A 24,656-nucleotide genomic window follows, 5' to 3' on the forward strand; every position below is an offset into this window, starting at 1 on the left:
ACATGAGGCAAGGGTTATGCTCCCCCAACTCTACTACCTCCCCAAACAGGGAAGAAGAAAAAAAATCATTCCTGAAAATTATATTTAGAAAACAACAGTGGGTATCTAAATAGAACCTATTGGAAAGAGACAGATCAGAGGTCTACTAAGTTTTGAGGTAACTATAATGCCAAAACCCCACAAATCTGGACTAAATAAAACTTTGTTCAGAACCTTAAAACAACCCTTGGCCTCCTAAACTTGTAGAAGCAGAAAGGACGCACTGAAAGATATACAGAGATATAAATGTGGTTGTAGATATAAGTGTAGATGTAGATGTATGTGTATATCTACAGAGAGAAAGAGAAAAATCTTCAAATGAAGGTATATTCCCCAGCACACACTTCAGAAATGTACACAGAAAAAAAAAGGGAAAGAAAAACTAAGATGCAGCCAAGAGCCCAGAAGAACAATGGGCAAAGGAGTTCTTTCCACAGAATCAACATCTAGACAAGGAAGTTCCCCTACGACTGAGGCAGAAAGATTTCCCAATGATGGCCCAAAAGGATTACATGATTTGCTATGAAGCAGGTAATACTGTACATCTCCTGTTCTTCCCTCTTCTAAATGGAAGTTTCTGTTGTAGCTATCCTGTTCTAGCTTCTCCATGGTATACTGAGGGTGGGAGGGCCACAGGTGCAGATAACCTATCTTAGTTCCTGGTCATCAGCCCATTGAAGAGCCACATCTGGATCTGATGGAGAGTATTGAGCATCCCTGGAAGATATCATACTTTGAGATGGATGTAGTAACTAGATGGGATATTGGGTTGTATTCCTTAGGGAAGGGACCAGTATGTTCTATGGATGAGAGGAAGAGTGAACTGATATGGAATTCCCTGATGGCACAGTGGTTAAGAATCCCCCTGCCACTGCAGGGGACACGGGCTCGAGCCCTGGTCCGGGAAGATCCCACATGCAATGGAGCAACTAAGCCCGTGTGCCACAACTACTGAGCCTGCGAGCCACAACTACTGAGCCTGTGCGCCTAGAGCCCATGCTCTACAACAAGAGAAGCCACCACAATGAGAAGCCCACGCACCGCAACGAAGAGTAGCCCCCACTTGCCACAACTAGAGAAAGCTCACGCACAGCAACGAAGACCCAACACAGCCATAAATAAATTTATTTTTTAAAAAAAAAGAGTGAAGAGATATTTGATGACCAAAAGGGTAGACTGTGCCAGAGACTAGCTACTATTCACCAAAACTGTGTTCGTCTCTTAGACAGAGTGAGATTATATTCCCCAGCATCCCTTACAGGTTGCTATGGCCATGTTATTAAGTTCTGGCCAGTGAAATCAGAGAAGTGATGATGTGTCACATCCAGGCCTAGCCCTTAAAAACCCCACCACATGCAATACTCTTTGGTCTTTCCCTTTTGCAGCAATCTTCAAAACCATATTAAAAATGACAGAGCCATATAATGGAAACTTTCCTTAAATCACCATTGCAAAGAAAACCATCACAAATCAGAAACATCATTTTGGGCTTGACATAAGTGAGAAATAAACCATATCCTCTCCCTCTTTTCTAACATCCATGAATTCAAACAAATATTTACTGAACACCTACTACGTACAAAGTATATGGTAGTTTCTCTCCCTCCTACTTTCCTTACTTTTTAGGTACTACAGAAGATTTTAAAATGTGTAAGATATCTTTATTCAATGATCTTATATATACCATAGCATAGGATAGTAATACATGCAATAAGAGCTATACTTGAGATGAAAAATGCTATAGGAGGAATAAAGGGTTATCAGTTCATTAAAAAGTCCTGAATTCACGAAAGGTTTCTTCACCATTTCTTTAAATGACAAAAATACAGCCAACAGCTAACAGTTTACACATTTTGAGTGCCATAGCAGACAAATTCATCTCAATCTAATCTGAATTCTACTACAGAATCTGACCTTTACAAGCTGTCTGAACTTGAGCAAATCACTTCCCTGGCCTAGGCCTTAATTTCTTCAGATAATTAGGGGACAGACCAGATAATCTCACATTAAATGAAATAATAATATTCTTCATGGAATCCTCTCTTTCACCAAAAAGGAAGTAATTTCTCAAGCAAAGGCCTAGGAAAAGCAACTTTGTACTATACTCTTCTATATTTTGAAAAATTAGTAAAAATTTGTCAACCACAATAAAGACTTGTCTTACAAGATACCTTCATTCCTGTACTCAAAATATACACAGCAAGGCAAAAGTATATTTTCAATGATTAATTTTGTTTCTTCACCACTAAAAAAAATGACATGATATGATTATTTCCATCAGGGTTTATCATCAACTAGTTTTAAGCTTTCCACTTCGTAAAATATAACAATAAGGAAATTAAAAGAAGAAATGGGAAAAGAATATGTGTATTCCCTTAGGAAAGGGATTTCCAAAGAGGCAGATCTCTTTTGCAGAATCAAAGACATATCTAAAAGATTACCAAGGCTAGCTGAGACCAAAAATATGACCCAAAATATGACCTACTCCCTCATTCCTCACAGAATAAGAACTACAAATGACTTATTCAAGAATACAGTTGTTTATAGAACCAAAAAACACTTTCCATAAACAGCTGAATCTTCTACTTATTGTTATAGGTTACATCATTAGGCATACTGAGAAATTTTAATAAAAGCAATGTGACTTAAATTTCAAAAGAGCAAGTAATACTGCAAATTACTACTGTTCTTTATTCATAACGACAAAGTAATTCTGGATGTTCCTTGTGGCTTTCATAACTTAGAGATGAAGATATTGAAAGAAAAAAATTGAAACACTTTCAACACATTGTTAATTTATAAGCTATAAACAAATTCCTTTCTGTGATCATAATTCCCAGCATTTCCCAAAAGGCCTTTTTTCATTGATACCCATTGATATCAGAAATAACAATTACAGAAATATTCATATATAACATGACATCTTGCTTACATAGTAAATAATCAACCAAAGGTACCTGCAGCACAATTTAGCTCATTAACTAGAAAGAGAACTTTTAAAAATCCTGGGGGAAAAAAAAATCTTGGGCTTCAAATCATACCCAAAGTCAAGAAAAGTATTCAAAAAATAGAAAAGCCTCTTCAAAGCACCAATATAAACCATCACAATCAATCAGTATGTACTGAATATTCACAGAGCAAAACAACATACTAGTAAATAATTCATTGCTCTGTTAAGAAAATAAAAGATATTTTAAAATCATGTGTTCCCATAAAGATGAAGGACTTCCCTAAAATGACAAGAAACAATTAAGACATCTAGCAAAAAGAAATCTGTGTTTAACGGAATACTTGCAAAGTCATTGGCCAACCTATCATAAACCCAAGACCTACTTGCTTCATGGCAGTCTCTCCAATTTTGTCTGAATGTTTGCGGATACTCTCCAGAAAGTCTTTGAGATCAGACATAGAAACATCCTTAATTTCTTCTCGAAGCTTGGGGATATTGTCCACCATCACCTTGCAGAATCGATAGTGGCTTACTTGAGGCAGATAGGTATGCTCTAGATGTTCCAGAGTTTTCAGTGCAGGATAATGCCTATAAAAGGAATTGCATGACCTTTAGCTCAACTCAGTCTTCTTTAGGGCCACAGATATATTCCTAGCCTGAATTAGTTTTCCAGCCTGAATTAGTTTTCTAATTTCTGAATTAGTTTTCTAATTTCTAAATTTCTAGCCTGAATTAGTTTTCACTGTACATTAAGACAAATCCAGGATTAAGTTTCAATAAAAACATCAATGGAAAAATTAATGTCAAATTATTAAAAATCAATATATATATTACAGGACTTAATAAATTATAATCAAAAAAAGATTTTTCCCAAGAATACAGAAAACTTTGAAAATCCACCAATGAAATTCATTACATAAAGAATAAAGGCCATTGCTAGGAAAAAAAAATAAAGGGAAATATAAAATGATCATATCAATGCCACAAAAATCATCCTATAAAATAAAGTACCCAAGGATAGACTTCCAACTATGGCACACAGAAGAGCTTAGCAAATCTTCTACCCAAAAAGCAAATATAAACTAGACAAAACTGACCCAAACAACCATTTCAAGACTCTGGAAATTGGAAAGGACTCTGGAAAGGAGAACAACAAATTAAGAAGGGTTTATTTATGAAAACTGCTAAATAGAGAGGGACTCTGTGGTATTCTTGCCTGGGGCTACCTCCATCACCCTCTCCACCTCCCCTCTCCCCATCATTAGTTATGGCTTGTCAGGAAAATCAGCAGCTTCTCTGCCGTTAGGGGCTGACATGATTTGGAGCAGAGGGTGAAAATCCTATATGGAGTGGTGCTGTTAGGAAAAGTAGCAAACTCATTTTAAAAAAGGAAGAGAGTGGGGGGAACCTCCAGCTCTACTGCCCTGAAGTTCGTCTAGGTTGGAACAAAGAGCAGACTGGAGGACTAACCAAAAACTTAACAGGGAAGTCCTGGAAATAAGAGACCCACAGAATAACCTGATAGCTCTCTGAATATCCCTAGCTGACTGAGAAGCTGTGCACAAATGCAGGGGACACCTAAAAGGGCCTAAGCACTCCACACATCCCTGGCTGACTAGGAGACTGCAGGCCTGCACACAGGAGAAGGCTTGGCAGAATATGAAAGCTCAGCAGACTTGAAAACTTGCCTGAATTTTGAATGCACTCCCTAACCCACATACAAGTCCACTAACAAAGGGTAGACACCTTTCTCAGCTCAAGTTTCTTTGAGCACCCAGGACCAATCATTAGCTGATGACTAGCCTTTAAAAATGAAAATGAAATGAATTATATTCCCAGATAAACAAAGACTAAGACAATTCCTTGCTAGCAGATCTGCCTTACAAGAAACACTAAAGAAAGTCAGAAAGGAAATGATAGCAGATAGTAACTTGAATTCAGAGGAAAAAAAATGAAGAACATAGGAAAGAGTAAATATATGCTAAATATAAAAGACTGAATAAATGTGGTTTTTTTCTCTTTTCTTCTTTTACTATCAGTAAAAGACAATATTTTTTAAAGCAATGATTATAACACTGTATTGTTGGGTTTATAAAATATATAGATATAATATAAATGACAATAATAGCACAAAAGAAGAGGGAAGAAATGGAGCTAAGTTGAAGCAAAACTACTTCTATATATTATATCAAAACTACATGAGCAATGACCTAAAGTAGACTGTGACAAATGAAGAAGCAGATTATAATCCACAGAGTAACCTCTAAAAAAAACCTCAAAAAATACAACATTAAAAGGTTTACGGAAGAATTAAAATAGTATACTACAAAATATTTAATACAAAAAAGGAGTAAAAGATAAATAAGAACAAAAAAGACATGAAAAACATAGAAAATAAAGAGCAAAACCCAACCATATTAATAATTATATTAAATGCAAATGGACTAATAAGCACGCAAGTCAAAAGGCAGACACTGTCAGACAGGATTTAAAAAGCATGATCCAGGGACTTCCCTGGCATTCCAGCGGTTAAGGCTCCATGCTTCCACCGCAGGGGGCATGGGTTCAATCCTTGGTCGGGGAACTAAGATCCCGCATGCCGCACAGTGCGGCTAAAATAAAATAAAAAATAAGTAAATAAAATAAAAAGCATGATCCAACTATATGTTGCTTACAAGAAACCCACTTTAGAGTCACAGATACAAACAGACTGAAGTAAAAGCTAGAATAAGATATACCCCAAAAGTAAGCATAAAAGTGCTTGAATGGCTATATTAATATCAGACACATTAGATTTTAAGACAACAAATATTGCTGGAAACACAGAAGGACATTTCATAATAATAATAGGGACAATATTTATCTGATAGGTAGGAAAGCTTCCATAAGCGTAAGAGAACAAATAAAACTAAGATTGATACAGTTGAACAGGTAAAAACAAAATAAGTTATACATAAAAAGAGAATAAGAATAAAGAGGAAACAACAACCTGGCAAAGATTAGTTGCAACATATAAACTTGAGGGATTTTTTTTTAAGCAATGAACAAAGAAAAGTCACAAAAGAGCCCCCGAAAAGGCAAACACGAAAAAAAAAAAGTTGAACTGATGTGAAGAAATGAAAATAAAAAATATAATTTTGTCACTCAAACTGGCAACGATTTCTTAAAAAATAACGGATATTATTATCAGGGGTTTTAATAAATGAGAATTCACAGCCTGCTGGTAAACATATTTATATTAATAATACACGTTTTCAATGAAAAATTTCACCAAACAAGTATTCTAAACAGTTGTATTCCCCCCCACAAAAAATTACATGTACAAAAATATGTATAAGTCTCTTGAACTGTAGTTATTTATATTAACAAATAAAAAACTAATCTAGAAGTCTATTAACAAGGAATTGGTTAAATGCATTATGATATATCCATGTAGTATATATGTATATGCAAAAAATAATAAAACAGCAAAGTGTTTACAATACTGTTGAGTGAAAATTATTTCAAAAACATTGAAATTACAAGTATGATCATAACATTTTTCAAAATTACAAATACTTATACATGTGTAAATTATGAATATGTATGTATGTATGAGCTACACAGTACTAAATACAAGCACACACACAAACATAAGTACACAGAAAATGACTAAGAAAATATATACAAAAATGTTAACCATGATTTTTCTTTCCTTTGGGTAGAAACATTATGGGTAACAGTTTTCTTCTTCATGTTTTTAACTTCCTAATTTCCACATTTCCCATAATATATTTAGTATAGGAAAAACTCAGTTTTGATCCTGTAAGTAAAAGACTTATAGTTCTATTTTAGGTTTTAAGAATGAATTCCATGGGAGATACTTAAACTCTTCTTACTCCAATGCACGTAATACCACAAACACTAAAGATTAGAGGTTGGATTTACTTGTTTTCTTTGTTTATGTTTTTCCCTCCTGTGTTCCAAAAAACAAAATCTTAGTCCAAATAAATGAAGGGAAGAAAGATTTATTTCCCCTAAATTAAGAAATAAAATTACAAATATAGTTTAATCTGAAATGGTTGCTTTTATTAAAATTTTACAGACTCACAAACAATACAATTCACATGGTTTAGTATAAACAGAATGGTGTTTATACTACAATTAGGTACGAAGAGCTATGTGCAATAAAATGCATTTCCTCTAGAGAGAAACTTTAGAATGGATATAAACCTAGAAATTAAGCCAAAAAGATAAACACACTTTAGGGTTTAGTTATATTTTGGAACATTGTTTATAGAATGAGAAAAATCTAACAATGTTGCCTGCAGACACAAGGCACATTCACTGATGAGACACATGGCTGCATGGTGAAAACATCTGGTCTGTCAAATAACTCCACATTTTTCAAGGCTAATTAGTACAAAGCCCAGTGATTTCTGGCAATAAAGAATGTTACTTTATTTCCCCATTGTCCTTTCCCTAACATACTCATACTCCAACTATAACAGATCAATAAGATTCATTCAAATTTCTAGTGTACTTCAATATCAGTGACAGGTTAAAGAATGACAGCCAATTAAACACCTCTATAGCAGACACCAAAAGAAAAAAATTCTATTTCCAGGGGCCGTGGAAATCTAAAACAAGATTTTGACATTACTTTTGACAACCTCTAAACATTAAAACTGAATCAAAAGCCAAATGTGCTAGCTCTCCCCCTCCCCCCACCACATGCAGGCTCCCTAATAGAGATGTGAGCAGAAAGAAAGTAAATGAATTAAAAGCAAGAAATTTTTTTAAATAAGGCAGGAAGAGACGTCTAAATAATCCTAAAAATTGGATAACTTAAGGTCAGAATAACTTAGACATGGTTGAATGCTGTCCTGAGAAGACGAATGTTGATTCTAGGCAAATTAAATTTTGGTACTTTTTTGTCATGGTATGGAACTCGTTCACAATGATGGTTTTTTAAATTCTAATAAGTAATCTTTCAAAGTGGATTACAACTACCCATGAGAAATTTTTTAAAATTCAGAGTATAATAAGAATATAAAACAAAAGCTTTCCACACAGAAAATATTAGTGTCTTTCCTAATTAAAGAGCATCATTAAGAAATATTTAATCCCTTCTATGTGCTAGAGATAGAAAGATGGTCAGATATCTTTCCTCAGGGAACATAAAACCTAGTAGTATAATGAGTATTTATAGCTTTAAAAAAAAATAACTAGGCTTCCAGCCATTAAGGAATAACAAAGAGCAGACATGAACTCTCACTCTTAAGAAGTAAAATACTGGCTAAAATACATAAAACAACTGCTTTCACGTAGTGAACATCAAGTAACACAGAACTGTGATCTCTGAAAAAAGGGAAACAAACAAGGTGAATTTAATAGTTATCTGGGGGGCTTCCCTGGTGGCACAGTGGTTAAGAATCCGCCTGCCAATGCAGGGGACATGGGTTCAAGCCCTGGTCTGGGAAGATCCCACATGCCTCTGAGCAACAAAACCCGGGCGCCACAACTACTGAGTCAGCGCTCTAGAGCCCGTGAGCCACAACTGCTGAGCCCCCGTGCCACAAATACTGAAGTCCAAGTGTCTAGAGCCCGTGCTCCGCAACAAGAGAAGCCACTGCAATGAGAAGCCCGTGCACCGCAACGTTGAGTAGCCCCCGCTCGCCACAACTAGAAAAAGCCCAGGCACAGCAACAAAGACCCAACGCAGCCAAAAAATAAATAAATAAAATAAAAAATAGTTATCTGGGTTATCTGCCTGAATGTGATTTCTAGATCATGGACACAGTCAGAGGAAACCCAAACAGAGCCCAACAACTTAGCAGACTTAGCATCAGAGACAGGCGTTCAGGAAAGCTTACGCACCTTAAGGTTGTGCAGCAGAATTCCCAAAAAAAAAAAAAAAAAAGGAAGCAATGCAGAAAGTTACATAAGGGTTCCCTTGAGTCTTTGCTAAGTACTAGGCCAGGCATAGGAAAAGTGAAATTCTGCATGAACAGGCATAAAGAAGGGAGGGAAGGAAGAGAAGGAAGAGAAGGGAGGAAGAGAAGGCAAGGAAGGAGAGACAGAAAGACAGCAGCAAGATATAAGATAAACACTTCAAGGAGCTCAGACAAGACAGAGAAACATCTGAACTCTGAACAGCCAAAGTGAAGAGTCCCTGGGGATTTCTGAGTTCTTCAAAGTAGATGAATACTACTCCGAGCAACCCCTGGAATGAAGGAGGGCCTACCAAAGCTTAAAAATGGGGTCTGATGGGATTGGGATCAAGTGGATCTGAAATCAACTAAACTGTTTGCCAAAACAAAGACCAACACCCTCTAAGAAAAACAAGCTCCCCAAAATCCAGACACTCAACAACATAATATAATGACAATTATCCAATCAAAACTTACAAGACATGGTAAGAACCAAAAAAATGACCTGTAACTAGGAAAAGCAAAATAATCTTCAGAGAAATCCAAAATACCAGAAGTGACAGAACTAGCAAAGAAGTACATAAAAACAGAAATTAGAGCTCTGTTACAGGTATTTTTAAAGATGCAAAAATAACAAAAGAAATTAAACATAAAAAACCAAATGGAACTCCTAACAATGAAAAATATATCATCTGAAATGAAAATTTCACTGGATGAGATTAAAAGATTAGACAATGAAAAAGAAAGAACACAGCAATAAAATCTATCCCATATAAAGCACAGAGAAAAAAGACTGGAGAAAAAGAAGATCCTCAAGTCACCTGTGGGATTATGTGAAGTTGTCCAACATAGATATAACTGAAGTCTCAGAATGAGGATGGAAAAAGGACAAAAAAAATGTTCGGAAAAATAATATCTGAACATCTTCCAGATTTATGAAAATTTCAAAAAAAAACAAGCAACTAAACAAACCACAAACAGTATAAATATACACACACATTCATGCATACAAACATATTTACACCAAAGCATATCAAAATCAAATTGCTGAGAACAAATTATACAGACAAAAGTTTTTAAACAGCTGAAGAAAAGACACATTAAGTAGAGTGACAAAAAAGTTAAGGCTGTTCATATACTTCTCCCTCAGAAACTACATAAGTCAAAAGACAAAAAAATGATACCTTAAGAACTAATGAATCTATAAACCTAGAATTATATGCCCATCAAAAATATATTTCAAAATGAAGGTGAACAACGAGATAGCATTTCACACCCACCAAGATGGCCATAATCAAAAGACAGACAGTAATAAGTATTGGCTAGGATGTACAGAAAATCGAATCCTCATATGCTGCTGGGGGGAAGGTAAAATGGCACAGCTGCTTTGGAAGACAGTCTGCCAGTTCCTCAAATGGTTAAACAGAGTTACCATGATCCAGCAAAATTTCATTCCTAGGTGTATATAGCCAAGAGAAATGAAAACGTATGTCCATACAACAACCTGTAAACAAAACTGCATAGCAGCATTATTTGTAAAAACCCAAAATTGTAAATCCAAATGCTCATCAACTAATGAATGGATAAATAAAATGTGGTAAATCCATACAGTGGAATATTCAGCAATTAAAGAGATGGGACTTCCCTGGTGGCGCAGCGGTTAAGAATCCGCCTGCCAGTGCAGGGAACACGGGTTTGAGCCCTGGTCTGGGAAGATCCCACATGCCGCGGAGCAACTAAGCCCGTGCGCCACAACTACTCTGTACTCTAGAGCCCACAAGCCACAACTACTGAGCCCACATGCCACAACTATTGAAGCCCACATTCCTAGAGCCCGTGCTCCACAACCAGAGAAGCCATCGCAACGAGAAGCCCGCACCCCACAACGAAGAGTAGCCCCCGCTCGCCACAACTAGAAAAAGCCCGTGCGCAGCAATGAAGACCCAACGCAGCCAAAAATTAATTAATTAATTAAAAAAAGAAATGAAGTACTGATATATGGTACAACATGTATTAACCTTGGAAACATTATGTTAAATGAAAGAAGCCAATCACAAAGAACGATATATGATTCCATTTATATGAAATGTCCAGAATAGGCAAATCTGAAGAAACAGAAAGTAAATCAGTAGTTCCCAGTAGCTGGCAAGGGGGGCAGGGAGAAAATTGTGTGCTGATGGCCAGGGGGCTCAGAGTTTCTTTTGTGAAGAATAAAAACATTCTACAATTGATTGTGGTGATGGTCACACAACTCTGACTACACTAAAAGCCACTGAATTGTATACATTAAATGAATGAAGTGAAAAGTATGTAAACTGTATCTCAATGAAGCTGTTAAGAATATTTTAGAAAAAAGGATATTAAAAACAGACAATGTAAAAATTAAAAAGAAAGCAGCAGTGGCTGGCTGCATTAATACCGAACAACACATATTTCAGAAAAAAAGAATATTACCAGGGATAAAGAAGAACCTTCCATAATAACAAATGGGTCCTTTCGTCAAGAAGATACAACAATGCTTAATGTATATGCATCTGGAGCTTCAAAATACACATAGCAAAAACTGAAAGAACAGAAAGAAGACATATGCAAATCCAGTTATAATAGGCAACTTCAACACTCCCCTGTCAACAAATAACAAATACAAAATCATAAGGATAGAGAAAACCTGCACAACACCAAGTATATCTAAATGACAGTTAAAGAATGCTCTCCTCAATAACAATATATACTATTTTGAAGTGTATATGTAATTTTCACCAAAACAGACCATATGCTGGGGCGTAAAACAAGTCTCAAAAAATATAAAAGGTTGCAATCATACATTTTACATTTATGAACACAATGAAGTGAAATTATAAATCAATTTTGATAAATCTGGGAAATCCCCTAATATTTAGAAATTAACCAATGAACTTCTAAATAGTCGGTGAAATAAATTCTAAAAATTACAAAAAAAATTAGAAAATATTTGAAATAAATGTAAAAAAAACCCCACAACATCATAAAACATGTAAGATGCAGTCAAAGCACTGCTTAGAGAGAAATGTACAGCTTTATATGGCTACATTAGAAAACAGAACCAAAATCAATGCCCTAGGCCTCCACCTAATAAAGCTAAAAAGAGAGCAAATTATTTACAATAGCCAAGACATGGAAGCAACCCAAGTGTCCATCAAGAGATGAATGGATAAAGAAAATATGAGATATATATTGTGAGATATATATATATATATATATAGAGAGAGAGAGAGAGAGAGAACTGAATCACTTTGATGTACACTTGAAACTAACACAACATTGTATATCAACTATACTTCAATTTGTAAGGGCAAATTAAACCCCAAGTAAGCAGGAGAAAGGAAATACTAAAGATACCAGCGAAAATCAGTAAAATAGAAAAACAAGGAAAAAAGCTCAGTAAAACCTAAATTGCTATTTTCAAAAAAATAATAAAATTGACAAATCTCTAGCCAAAATAATCAGAGAGACAGAGACAGAAACAAAGAGAGAAAAGACAAATTATCAACATAAGCAATGAAAGAGAAAGTATCACTATAGATCCTACACTGTTAAAATAATACAGGAATATCATGAATAACTTTTGTTAAGGAATTCAAAAACTTGGATGAATGGACAAATTATTTGAAAGATACAAATAAGCAAAATTTACTCAAGAAACACAAAATGCAAACAGCCGTGTATTTATTTTTTAAATTAAATTTGTAGTTAACAACTTTCTCACCAAAAACAAACAAATCTCCTGGGCCAAGTGGTTTCACTGTTAGATTCCACCAAATATTTAAGGAAGGTAATTGCCAACACTACACAAATTCTTCTGGAAAACCAAAGAGGGAAAACTTTCCAAGTTATTCACGAGGCCAGCATTAATCTGATACCAAAAACAAAGATATTACAAAAAAGAAAACTACAGACAAGTATTTCTCATGAACATAGATACAAAACTCCTCAACAAAATTTTAGCAAATCAAATACCACATCATATTAAAAAGGATAATTTACCATGACCAAGTGGGATTTATTCCATGAATGCAAGTTTGGTTTAACATTCAATACAATTTATCATATTAATAAACTAAAAAAGAAATTTTAGAAAAACATATGATCATCTCACTGACATAGAAAAAGCATTTGACAAAAACAATATTCATTCCTGATAGAAACTTTCAACAACTAGAAATAGAAGGGAACTTCTTCAGCCTTCTAAATGGCATGTACAAAAAGACTACATCTAACATATATGACTTAATGGTTAAATGCTTTCCCCCTAAGATCAGGAACAGGGCAAAAATATCTACTCTCACTACTTCTATTCAACAAGTTGATACTAAAGTTTTTTTTAATCTCTGTAATTTTCTATAATTTTAGAACTTCACAAAAAGGTTATCAGGGAAATAATATTACTTTCTATCTCACTGAACAGAATTTCTCATACTGTTCAACCTGTGTTCTCTTATATGAATGTATCCTCCCAGGGAGAAGGCAGTCTGGGAAATAATCTATTCAACATAGCCAGTTCAATAAAACAAGAAAAACAAACCAAAAAGAAAGCATCCCAATTGGAAAGAAAGAAATATACCTGTCTTTATTTGTAGACAAGAGATAATCAGCTACATAGAAAATCCAATGGAATACACAAAAATGCTACTAGAATTAGTAAGTGATTTAGTAAGTTTGCAGAATACAAGATAAATATACAAATTTAATAGTATACTAGTAATAAATGACTGAAAATTGAAATTTAAAAAGCAATACCATTTATTTATTTTTTTATTTTTATTGTTTTTTTGGCTGCGCCACTGCAGCATGTGGGATCTTAGTTCCCTGACCAGAATTCAAACACATGCCCCCTGCATTGGAAGGGCAGAGTCTTAACCACTGGGCCACCAGGGAAGCCCCAGCAATACCATTTAAAATAAGCATCAAAAAATACAAAATAATTAGGGATAAATATGACAAAAGATATGTAAGACTTATTCACTAAAAACTAAAAACATTGCTGAAAAATATTAAAGAAGACCTAAATAAATGAGAGCATTCATACTGGTGGGTGAGGGGTAAGATGGACCAGCATGGGATACAAGGGACCTAGTGGGGTAAGACTGTCTGTATAGGAAGGCAGCATTGCATGGAGTGTCAGAGCCAAACAGGGATGAGGAGGGCATTCAGGCAAGACAGAAGCATAACACAGGGTATTAGAGCCCAAGTAGAGTAAGGAGGATACAATATAGGAGGGCAACTCAGTGTGCAGTGTTGATACAGCTCAAAGGAGCCCAAGACATATAAACCTACTCTTTGTGCCAGAAAAAGGTTGAGCTAGAAATACTGGTGAACAGTACTTATGACAGCCACCCAAATTAAGAGGAGAAATGTGGGTTGTTCATATAATGGACTACTATACAGCAATTAAAATAAGTGAACTAGATCTCTATACATAAATTTTAAAAAGCTCTCCACTAGTACGTAAGCCCCACAACAGCAGATATTTTTGTCTATTTTGTTCAGAGCTATATTCCCAGCACTAAGAGCAATGCCTAACAACACAGTAAGTACGCAATTCATTTTTATTGAATGAATGAATCTCAGAAAAACAAGGACTGAGAACTATTCATGTAAATGTTTCTAAAAACACAAAATACAACATATGATTTATGGATATTAAAAACATGGACTAGAAGGACACACCAAATTTATGATACTAGTTTCCCCAACGGAGTTGGGAAAGGGATAGGACTGAGGAAGGGGATATGAGTTTTATCTATAATTTTTTAAAATGTACATCTTTACCTCTTTCTGTCCATACGTGTTTATATATATGTCATAAATATTTACATATATATGAATCAAAACTGGAATTGTTGCTATCTGTTAATTCAGAGAGGTTGATACTGAAGCTTTTTTTTAATCTCTGTAATTTTCTATAATTTTAGAACTTCACAAAAAGGTTATCAGGGAAATAATATTACTCTCTATCTCACTGAACAGAATTTCTCATACTGTTCAACCTATGTTCTCTTATATGAATGTATCCTCCCAGGGAGAAGGCAGTCTGGGAAATAATCTTAAGAAATTCAAAAAATATTGATGCCTCATGCTTTAACTTTAAAATTCTTGAGAATTTACCATTTTTATTCACAGTATTTTTAATCTTATTTCAGTATTAAATACATTTTAATTCCATACTTCTTCCCTCAAAACTAGGTAAAATTAACATTCCAGGAAGATGTGTCCTGTTTATCTTATAGCTTCACATACCCCCATCATACCACAGGGTACTCCAGGGCAGAGAGGGTGGAGGTGCTTACTCTAGTTTGGGAAGAAGAGCCAAAGAGTCACTGTCAAGTTTCCTGTGGAATAAAACCAGATGAAAATAACACACAGGAAAAGACTCCTCTGAACTTAATCTTGACCTTGCCTCTTGTGATGGTTAATTTTATATGTCAACTTGGTTAGGCCATAGTACCCAGAGATTTGGTCAAATATTATTCTGGATATTTCTGTGAAGGTATTTTTTACATGAGATTATTAGCACTTAAATCAGTAGACTGAGTAAAGATGAATATTCTCCATAATGTGGGTGGGCCTCATTAAATCAGTTAAAGGCCTTGATAGGAAAAGACTAAACTCCCCAGAGGAAGACGGAATTCTGCCAACAGACTGCCTTCAGACTCAAGCAACAATATTTACTCTTTCCTGACACTAGCCTATCAGCCTACTATGCAGATTTGGACCTCCATAATCATGTGAACCAATTTGCTAAAAAAATCACTCTCTCTCTCTCTCTCTCTGCACACACACACACACACATACCACTGGTTCTATTTCAATGGAGAACCCTGACTGATCCACCCCAGCAAAACCAGTAACTATTTTTTCTACTATAATACTAAACCAAAGCATGTTTCTCAAATTAACTATCACTAAAACAGTTACATGCTTTTCCCCCTAAAAAGCTGGGTCTTCTAAAAATCAAACTACGTGTAGTGTTTTTTATTAAACATAATACATGACAAAATATATCAGCATATGTAAATAACTCTCAGGATGAATCAATAGATATACAAAAGGCGAGAGAAGATGTTATATGGACTTAATTATTTTTTGAAAAGTTATGCTAAATATGGACTTTTAAAAAAATTCTAAATAACAGAAATTTTAGATAATACAAAGTATTCAACAAAAAAATATCTTACCTTTTAGTTTTCATCTGGTCCCTCAGTTTGCTATACATCTCCAGGACTTGAAAGAGAAGGGGAAAAAGAGCACACAAGCATTATTTAGAGAAAGTGAAAAGACTAATTAAAGCTAAAGGAATTGCATCAAGAATTCTACTCTATTTCCAGTTCCTCACCTGGAAGACACAGCATTAATTTATCAACAGTGGCAGAAATATTTCTCTGTTGTAGTCGACACTGCTTCAGCTCTTCCATTGCTATTACCAGCTTAGCAAGAGGGAAAAAAACTGAATTATGCCAAAAGCTGTAAATAAAAAGCTTTCAGTCACATTTTTCCACCCTATGTTCAATTCATCAGAAAATCCCAGACAGTTTCATACTAAGACCTGCCAAGTGGACTACGAAACTGCCTTTCTCAACCAGTAAAACATCCCTGTATGTTTTCCCACTTTCTCCCCAAGATGCATACATACTACACTAGAAAAGGCTAGGTGAAATGAAATCTTAAAATTCAGGGGCTATCCAGGAGAAAAGAAAAAATGTGCAGATTTGCTCCACACCCTATTCAGACTCTTCATGATTTATGATTTCATCAATCTTCTAAGAAGATCCTATATTTCTGTCATCAGTGCTAGACTCCTAGAGGAAAACAGTCCTTCCTATACAGCTTCAAATGAATCTTGAAAATAATCTGCAACTAAATCTGTATTTCAACAAATAAACCACACAGTCAGAAGTTGTGGCTTTTCCAAGAGTTCCAGTTTAATGAAGAGTATCTCACTTTTCTTCTCACAGCATTTTAAAGTCTTCCATCTGAAGTCATACCACAATAAAACTAGAAGAAACTGCATTCTTTGCAAAAACTTAAAATATGTGAGACAAACTTTTAAAAAGCAATAATCTACATGGCCTCTTATAGTATTTATCCCATACGCTTTCCTAAAAATGTTATCTACTTAGATACTACGCAAAAAAGAAAAAAGGGAATGGTCCTGATTAAGTTACTGATAAGACGATCAAAGGCTAATCTTAAAGATTATTAAAATTAAACACTAAATAAGTATTAGGCAATGAGGAAGGTACATGATACAGAGAACAGTAATAGACTATAAGTCAGAAAACTTGGGTTTTAGTCCCAGCCTTGCCAATTACTATGTAAACTTTAGCAAATCATCTGTTTTAGTTTCCTAATCAATAAAATAGTGATAATACCAGTCCTGACTTTGTCATAGGTCTGCCATGAGGATTAAGTGAGAAAATGGATGTAAAATAATCTTATAAACTATGATGATTTAAATGATGAGTATATCAATTAACAGAATCAGATTCTTTTTTTTTTTTAACAAATACTTATGCATATTCATGTTGTGCCAGTCACTGTTTAGGCAGGTAGAGGGGATATGGCAATGCAGTTAAAAAAAAAAAAAAAATCTTGACCTCATGGAACTTAATTTCTAATGGAAGGAGACACAAAAAACAAACATATAAGGAAAAATGTATAATATCAAAGCATGATAGGTGCAATGGAGAAAAATAAAGCAGGAAAGGTAAAAAGAATACAAGGGGTGAAAGTGAGACTGCAATTCTAAATAAGGTGGTTAGAAAAGGCCTCATGAAGGAGGTAACATGTGAGGAGCAAAGGTCTTAAGTAGGTAAACATTTGGGAAAGAACATTCCAGGCAGAGGAAACAGCATTGGCCATATTATGACTACTTAAGTGATTTAAAAACACAGCTAAGGAAGAAGGCTACATACTCTCATTAAGCTTTCTAGTGCTATATTCATTTACTTCAGCTAAACATTAGGAGAAGCAATGATAATGTCCAAGTTCCTCCAACATGCTGCTTATGGTCTTACAAGCCACTAAATCAAGAACACAGTTATCAAAGAGAATGACAGGAAACAGAAAACATTTTTTCAAAAGGTAAACTGGCCTTACTTCCTTTCCCTCATGTTGTAGTTTTCTATTAGTATCCGTCACTTGATTCTGTGGAGAGAAGACAATTTAAACTCATAAAAAACACTTAGATAATAGTTGGATAAGATCAAAATTTTAAATGAAAAGACTAAGAATAGGTATTCAGATTGTTTCCATATTCCACCACATTTTGGTTTAGTGGTGTTCTCTTGGGATCAAATTATATCAACTTTTCTACTAAACGTTTGTATGACCTTTTGAACAATAAAAAAAATTACTAAAAAATATGTTCAGTTTGAAATATTACAAACTAAAATAACATAACAACTAAAGATCACACTTTCATTTGGAAAGGAAAGAAAAAATATAATAGAAAAAATAACCCACAAAGAACCTTACCATCTCTATGTGTAGTAAGAACAAATTTTATCATAGATAGTCCTCACTTCACCAATGTATTCCTGGAAAACTTGGGTATAAATTGAACTTTTTAACTCAGGTCAAATATTTCTACTTATCTAATTTTAGAAAACCTTTTATCTTAATTTTTTGGATTATTAATTCTTAATAGTTTCTAACACTTCCACATTCCCATTTTTCTAAATTAATCTCTCCATCAGACAGTCAAAATCAGGTGAACAAGCTTTAAAATTATGTACAGTTCATAATTTAAAGGAACTGGCACCACTTATTTTGGTAGCCACTTTTGAAGAATCAACTGATATAAAAAAATTAAGTATATAGAATAGTAATTTCCTCACCTTCTTAAACATTATCAAAACATGAGCAATATTAACTTCTAAAGCTTTCTTTAATAGAGGCTTTCTATACTTCCACCAATAACTGCGACTCCTTTCGCTTTTAAGACACTCCCTTAACCCAGCATTTCCTATTATGTCTCTTGGAACACCAAGAAATGGTAGTTAAAAGGTACTCTGCACTCTGTATACACACACACACACACATACACACACACACACACACATCAATATGTATGGGAAATACCACTAAACAGGTTAGTTTATTCAGGACTTCCTAAAGCCCAAGAAGGAGATATCACACAGTGTTTTCCAACTTATTTTATGTAACATCCTTTCATTGAGGATCATCTCAAGAAACTAGTTTTTCAGGAACACACCTTTGAAAACTTTGCCCTAAACTATACACTATACACTATACCTGGACTATCACTTTCTGAGCAGATTCCCACATGCACTGCCATTGTAGCAAAAATGCAGCCATAAACATAACATAAATGAATGGGCATTGCTGTGTTCCAATAAAACTTTATTACAAAATTAGGAGGCAAGCTGGATTTGGCCTGCAAGATATAGCTTGCTGATCCTTGGTCTAGAATAAGTGAGACTGAAGAGTTTATTATTCAAACCAATAAATGAATGTTATTCAAAAATGGGGTTAATATCAGCTCAATATAAGAAAAAGCTTTTAAGCGATGTGAATAAAAATGGGGTGGGTTGCCTTGAGTGATCATTGTTCAAGAATAATTAATTTTTTTTCGTGTAAACAGATTTCAAACAATTCAACCTTCCATAAATACTACTAAATTCAGCATCACTGTTTCTACTAAAATAACTTGTTTACTTTATAAAGATACCATTTCTGAAATTTTTTTTACCTCAAACTCATTGTAAGAAATATATTTTACATTGCAACCCAGTACACAAGTATAGGGAATGCACATGCGCGCACACACACACACAACACAGAGAGACAAAATTTTCAAGAAACAATGTTTAGACTTACTACATGTAATACACTTTATTGTTTCCTTTTTTATTCTATTTCAATTTTTATTAAAAATACTGATCATGGCCCACTAAATTGATTTCATGCAAACCAGAGTTCTAAAACATCCACAGGAGCCTAACCAAAGCTTCTGATAAGAAAGGTAATTACTATTTCAATACTATTTGAACATAACAATGGGAGGAAATCTATACTGCCTGTCTAGGATGCTACTTGTTGATTCAGAGAACATATATATGTATGTGTGTGTATATATACACACACACACGTACCAACATACATACTGTGAATCAAAAGAAATAATGGACATCCTAGAGAGAGTAGAATTTTTCATTGTTATGTTCAAATAGTATTTACAGTAGGTAATACTTAACCTTTTCCATTTTCTAAACTCTTTTCTCAAGTTCCAGAATTTCTAAGTTTCATAGGCTCTTAACACAGGTTGAATGGATGCCCCCTAGAGCAGAGTCTCCCAGGTGTTAATGGTGAGCATTATGGGCAATATTCAGGTACTTAACCACATGACTACTTCAGTAACCAGACACAGAGCACCCCGTTGCCCATCATGGACAAAGGGCCCAAGGAGCAGAGGGAGAGGTTTTGGAATACAGGCATCCAGAACAGCCCAAGGTGAAGATGGATGGGAAGCTGGGATGGCTGAGTGAGGACAAACAGCACATACAGCTCCTGGCAGAAGCCCCGTATCTTTGTTTTCACATATTTCAGATACTTCTGTCCATCTGACGCTTTTCAGCCCCCCAAAACTCAGTATAACTTTTTAAATAGAATCAAATTGTTCATACTTTTTAATCTGCTTTATACAGTAAGCAAACATTTCTAATGCTTCCCCATGTCAGATATCCTTCTACAATATATTGTAGTTTATTACTCTTTTAAATGGATATACCATGATTTATTTTACTAATCCTCTAGCACATCACTTTCAGGGACATTTTAAAGTTTTAGCCATTAAAAAATAAAAAATCACAGAACATCTCTGTATATGCACCTGTAGCTGTAGAATAAATCTTAAAACTGTGTGTTTTCAGTATTGATAAATAAAATTGCTCTCCTTAAAAGCTGTAACAGTCTACACTCCAACCAGGCATTCCCAGGTTGATAGGTATCATCTCCAATCTTAATATTTGTTTCATCTTTGTCATTTTATTAGGTGGCACTTTATTGTTTAAATTTGCATTCCTTTAATACTAAATTGTAGGGTTCCCTTATATTTCTTATGTAAACTGTATATTAACATGTATTTCTCAGTTTTCTATTAGTGTGTTCATATTTTTCCTATTAATTTGTAGACTTTTTCTATGTTAGGATATCAATCAATTGTCATGTGTATTTGTAAATATTTTTATTTATTATTTACCTTTACACTTTTAACTTCTATGTAGAAAGTTCTTTCATTTTAATGTTTTCGTACCTATCAATATTTTCTTTCTGGCTTAGGAATTGTGTTTAGAAATGTATCCCTCACTCCTAAAAATCACATAAATATTCATCTATATTTTCTACTAGTTCCTTGATGGTTTTTTTACATTTAACTTTTTAGTTCATCTGAAATTAAATTTGGTACATTGACTGAGAAAGGAATCTAAGTTAATTTCAATTAAAATAGTTAAGCATTAAAGAACATTAACAACAAATCAGAAGAGTTGTTACTTTTGGAGGCGAGGGTGGAGAGAGTCACTGAGAAGGATAAAAAAGAGAGATTTAATTTTGTTGGCAATATTATATTTCTTATGATGATTGGATAGTTGTTGTACAGGTCCATAAACTCTTATCTGAAACCTTGGGACCCAATGTGTTTTGGACTTCAAAATTTTGGAAATTTTATAAAGATAATATGGTACATATTGTTTATTATGTAACAATGGGCACTAGGACAGCATCCCATAATCAAATACAGTAATATTTCTGTATCAAAGTCAGTTACCCAAGATACATGAATTTGCTATGCCAGGGACAAAACCAATATAGTTAGCCTCTTTCCTGAACTTAAATCTGTCATATCAAGAAAGAATCTTCATGCTTTGGTAGAAGACACTCCCCAACTAACACTAACTTTTTTTTCCTTTGGCTCAGATTGCCTTGCTGCAAAGACTTCTACAGCCATGCCTTGCAATTCTGTCATCCAACAGTGATGGCTTTCATCTAGCAAGGAAGCAGACAGATGACATGAAGAGTCAACCGAGTTTCTGTTTGAAAGAAACTGATTCTTGTCACTGGTTCTCATCCACACATAGTTATCCCAAATAAATTTTAACTTAAAACAGTATCCTTTCCAGCTAAAAGCCATAATCCCAGTTATCTATGTTGCAGTATAAACTCCTTCCTTACTATTCAAAAATTTTTAGTACAAATATGTAACCTGCAATGTATTCCCCACTCTTTTAATGTTCATCAAAACCCCAATACAGAGAGAAACAAGTCTTAGAGTCTCCTTACTTTGAGTTTCTGGGCTTCTCCTCTTACTTTCAGCAGTTCCGTTATAGAGTCCACAAAGCCCTGGTAATGAAAGTTGCACATTTTCTCAATTTCTCGGTCATGATTGCGGATGCGAGTTTCAAGCTTCTCCATGAATCTTCCATGTTCCTCACCATCATAGACAGACCTTTTAAAAAAAATGGCATGTAAATACCAGATTTACATCTAGGAAAGAGAAACAGAATTACAAACCCAGAAGCAAATTTATTTGGAAATCAGGTATTTAAGTTACATAAACCACAGAGTAATCCAATTGTATTAATGTTGCCCCAATGCTAGATGAGTATTTTTTTTAGGAAAATCCAAAATTTTGTTTCCTTATTTACTGAAAAATATGTAAGTGTTTGACAGTATTTATCACAGAATTCTCATCATAAAATGAAAGGACTGAATTACAATTCCTCCGTACCTTTCTTTCTCAATTAAACTAATCTAGAAAAACTTAATTTTGGATAAACCTAACTATACATTTACTCCAAGATTATACCCAAGAACCTGACGCTGCTGGAGAGAAATAACGTAACTGTGCTGCTAGACTCAGTTTAGCTATCTGACAACAAATTTAAATTGGGCAGCCAGACACCGCTAGTTAAAAATAATGAAATTATCCTGCCAAATACCACTACCAAAAAATCACTTTGTAGTCTCCAAAATGTGTGAAAACCTTACTTCTCCTCTCCTCAAATGTCTACCCTCTCTCTCGCTCTCAGCTGCACTTCACAGGAAAAAAAAAAATTCCTCTCCTCAACCAACCTACTTACATCTGAAACTCCTATTCTGTCCACCCTCCTGTAACAATGGAAAAGGTATTTCAAGCTCTTATCTACAGTCAGTCATTCTTGTTGTCTCTAAGAACTTTACTCCTGCAGTTATTCCCTTTTATCCCTATCCTGTATTATATATTTCTCCCACTCCACTAAGTCATTCTCATGGCTATTTAAACATGACTTTAAGAAACCTGTCCTTACCTACACATGTCCCTCCAGCTACCATCTCATTTCTCTGCTCCCGTTCCCAGCAAAACTTCTCTCTACTTCCTCAGCCCCCATTAGTTAGCATCCATCCTACTGTACCTAAAGGCAGCATTTGCTATGGTTTAAATACACCTTCCTTCTTGAAACACTGTTTTCTCTAGACTTCAATGATACCACACTAAGTGATTTTCATCCTTTTACTGACATGCCTTCTCAATCTCCTTCCTGGGCTCCTCCTCCTCTATTCTTTTTCTAAATATTCGTAAAAGCTCTTCTCTTCCCTACCTATGCTCTCACCAAGAAATGCCAGCTAATCCCATGTCTTTATAATACTATTACAGTGGTAGACTTCCTAATCTATACCTTCAATTCTGAGCACTTCCCTGAGCACTAGACTCAAATACCCAGCTATAATTTAACAACTCCAATTGGATTTTTAAAAGCCATCTCAAATTTTAACACAGAAAAAAAAAAAATCATCTATCACCAAACTATCTCCACTCCCAAACTTGATTCTCCCAAAAGCTCCCCACCACTCAGCTACTCCATCTCAGCTAATGGCACTATCCAGTTGCCCAAGTCAAAAATGCAAATCCAGGAAGAATCACTCCTCATGTACCTCTTTCCATCATACGCCCCATCCAATCCATTAGTAAGTCCTGACAACTCAACCTCCAAAACATATCTTAAAAGTGATCACCATCCCACCATTTCCACTAAAACCCTAGTCTAAACCTGTATCATCGGCACACTGGATCAATGCAATAGCCTCCTAAAAGTCTCCGTTCTGCACTCTTCATCCCCTCTACTCCCTGTCCCAATGCAGATACTCTCCAAACAGCAGTAAAAATGGTCTTTATGAAGCAATAGTTCAGATGTAGCCTCCTGCTTAAATCGCTCCAATTCCTTCTCTTTACAAAAGGAATAAAAATCATAAATCCTTACCATGGCCTATAACATACCACATAATCTAACCTCTGATTATCTCTCTAACCTTGTTTCTCTCTAGGTCCCACCCCCTAGCCTTGCCTTCCTCCATCCTCTATGCTCCTGCTACAGAGGATTTTTTTTTTAGCCTCTTCCTGCCTCAAGAATTTTGTTTTTACTGTTCTTAGACTAGTAACACTCACCCCCTATATCTTCAAGCAACTTTCTCCTTCTCATCATCCATAGTTTGTTATCTATCTTCCCCCCAACCCATCCCAATTAGATTGTAAACTCCGGGGCAAGAACTTTGTCTGCCATATTCACCACTGTACCTCTAAAACAGTGCCAGACAGGTAATAGGCAGTGAGTAAACATTCGTTGAGTAAATGAATAACATTATCTCTAAGAACACTTTGATCTCTGACATTTATTCAACAAATATACATTTGCTCATTACCAACATTTTCTGGTTCTATA

General features: G+C 34.9%; 1 protein-coding gene across 4 annotated transcripts in view; it reads right to left on the bottom strand.

Annotated features, from left to right (window-relative positions):
* EXOC6B (exocyst complex component 6B) overlaps window positions 1-24,656 on the bottom strand; it is a 732,384-nt gene that overhangs the window by 623,540 nt on the left and 84,188 nt on the right. For all 4 annotated transcript variants that reach the window (XM_061168666.1, XM_061168665.1, XM_061168667.1 and 1 more), the window contains exons 2-6: window positions 22,240-22,405; window positions 18,037-18,084; window positions 16,274-16,364; window positions 16,116-16,161; window positions 3,373-3,577 (exon numbers count right to left, since the gene is read on the bottom strand). In XM_061168666.1, the coding sequence (XP_061024649.1) occupies window positions 3,373-3,577; window positions 16,116-16,161; window positions 16,274-16,364; window positions 18,037-18,084; window positions 22,240-22,405 (556 nt within the window). The remainder of the gene's footprint in view (window positions 1-3,372; window positions 3,578-16,115; window positions 16,162-16,273; window positions 16,365-18,036; window positions 18,085-22,239; window positions 22,406-24,656) is intronic.

This window comes from Eubalaena glacialis, chromosome 14 (genome assembly GCF_028564815.1).
Source record: "Eubalaena glacialis isolate mEubGla1 chromosome 14, mEubGla1.1.hap2.+ XY, whole genome shotgun sequence".
NCBI classification, from domain to species: domain Eukaryota; kingdom Metazoa; phylum Chordata; class Mammalia; order Artiodactyla; family Balaenidae; genus Eubalaena; species Eubalaena glacialis.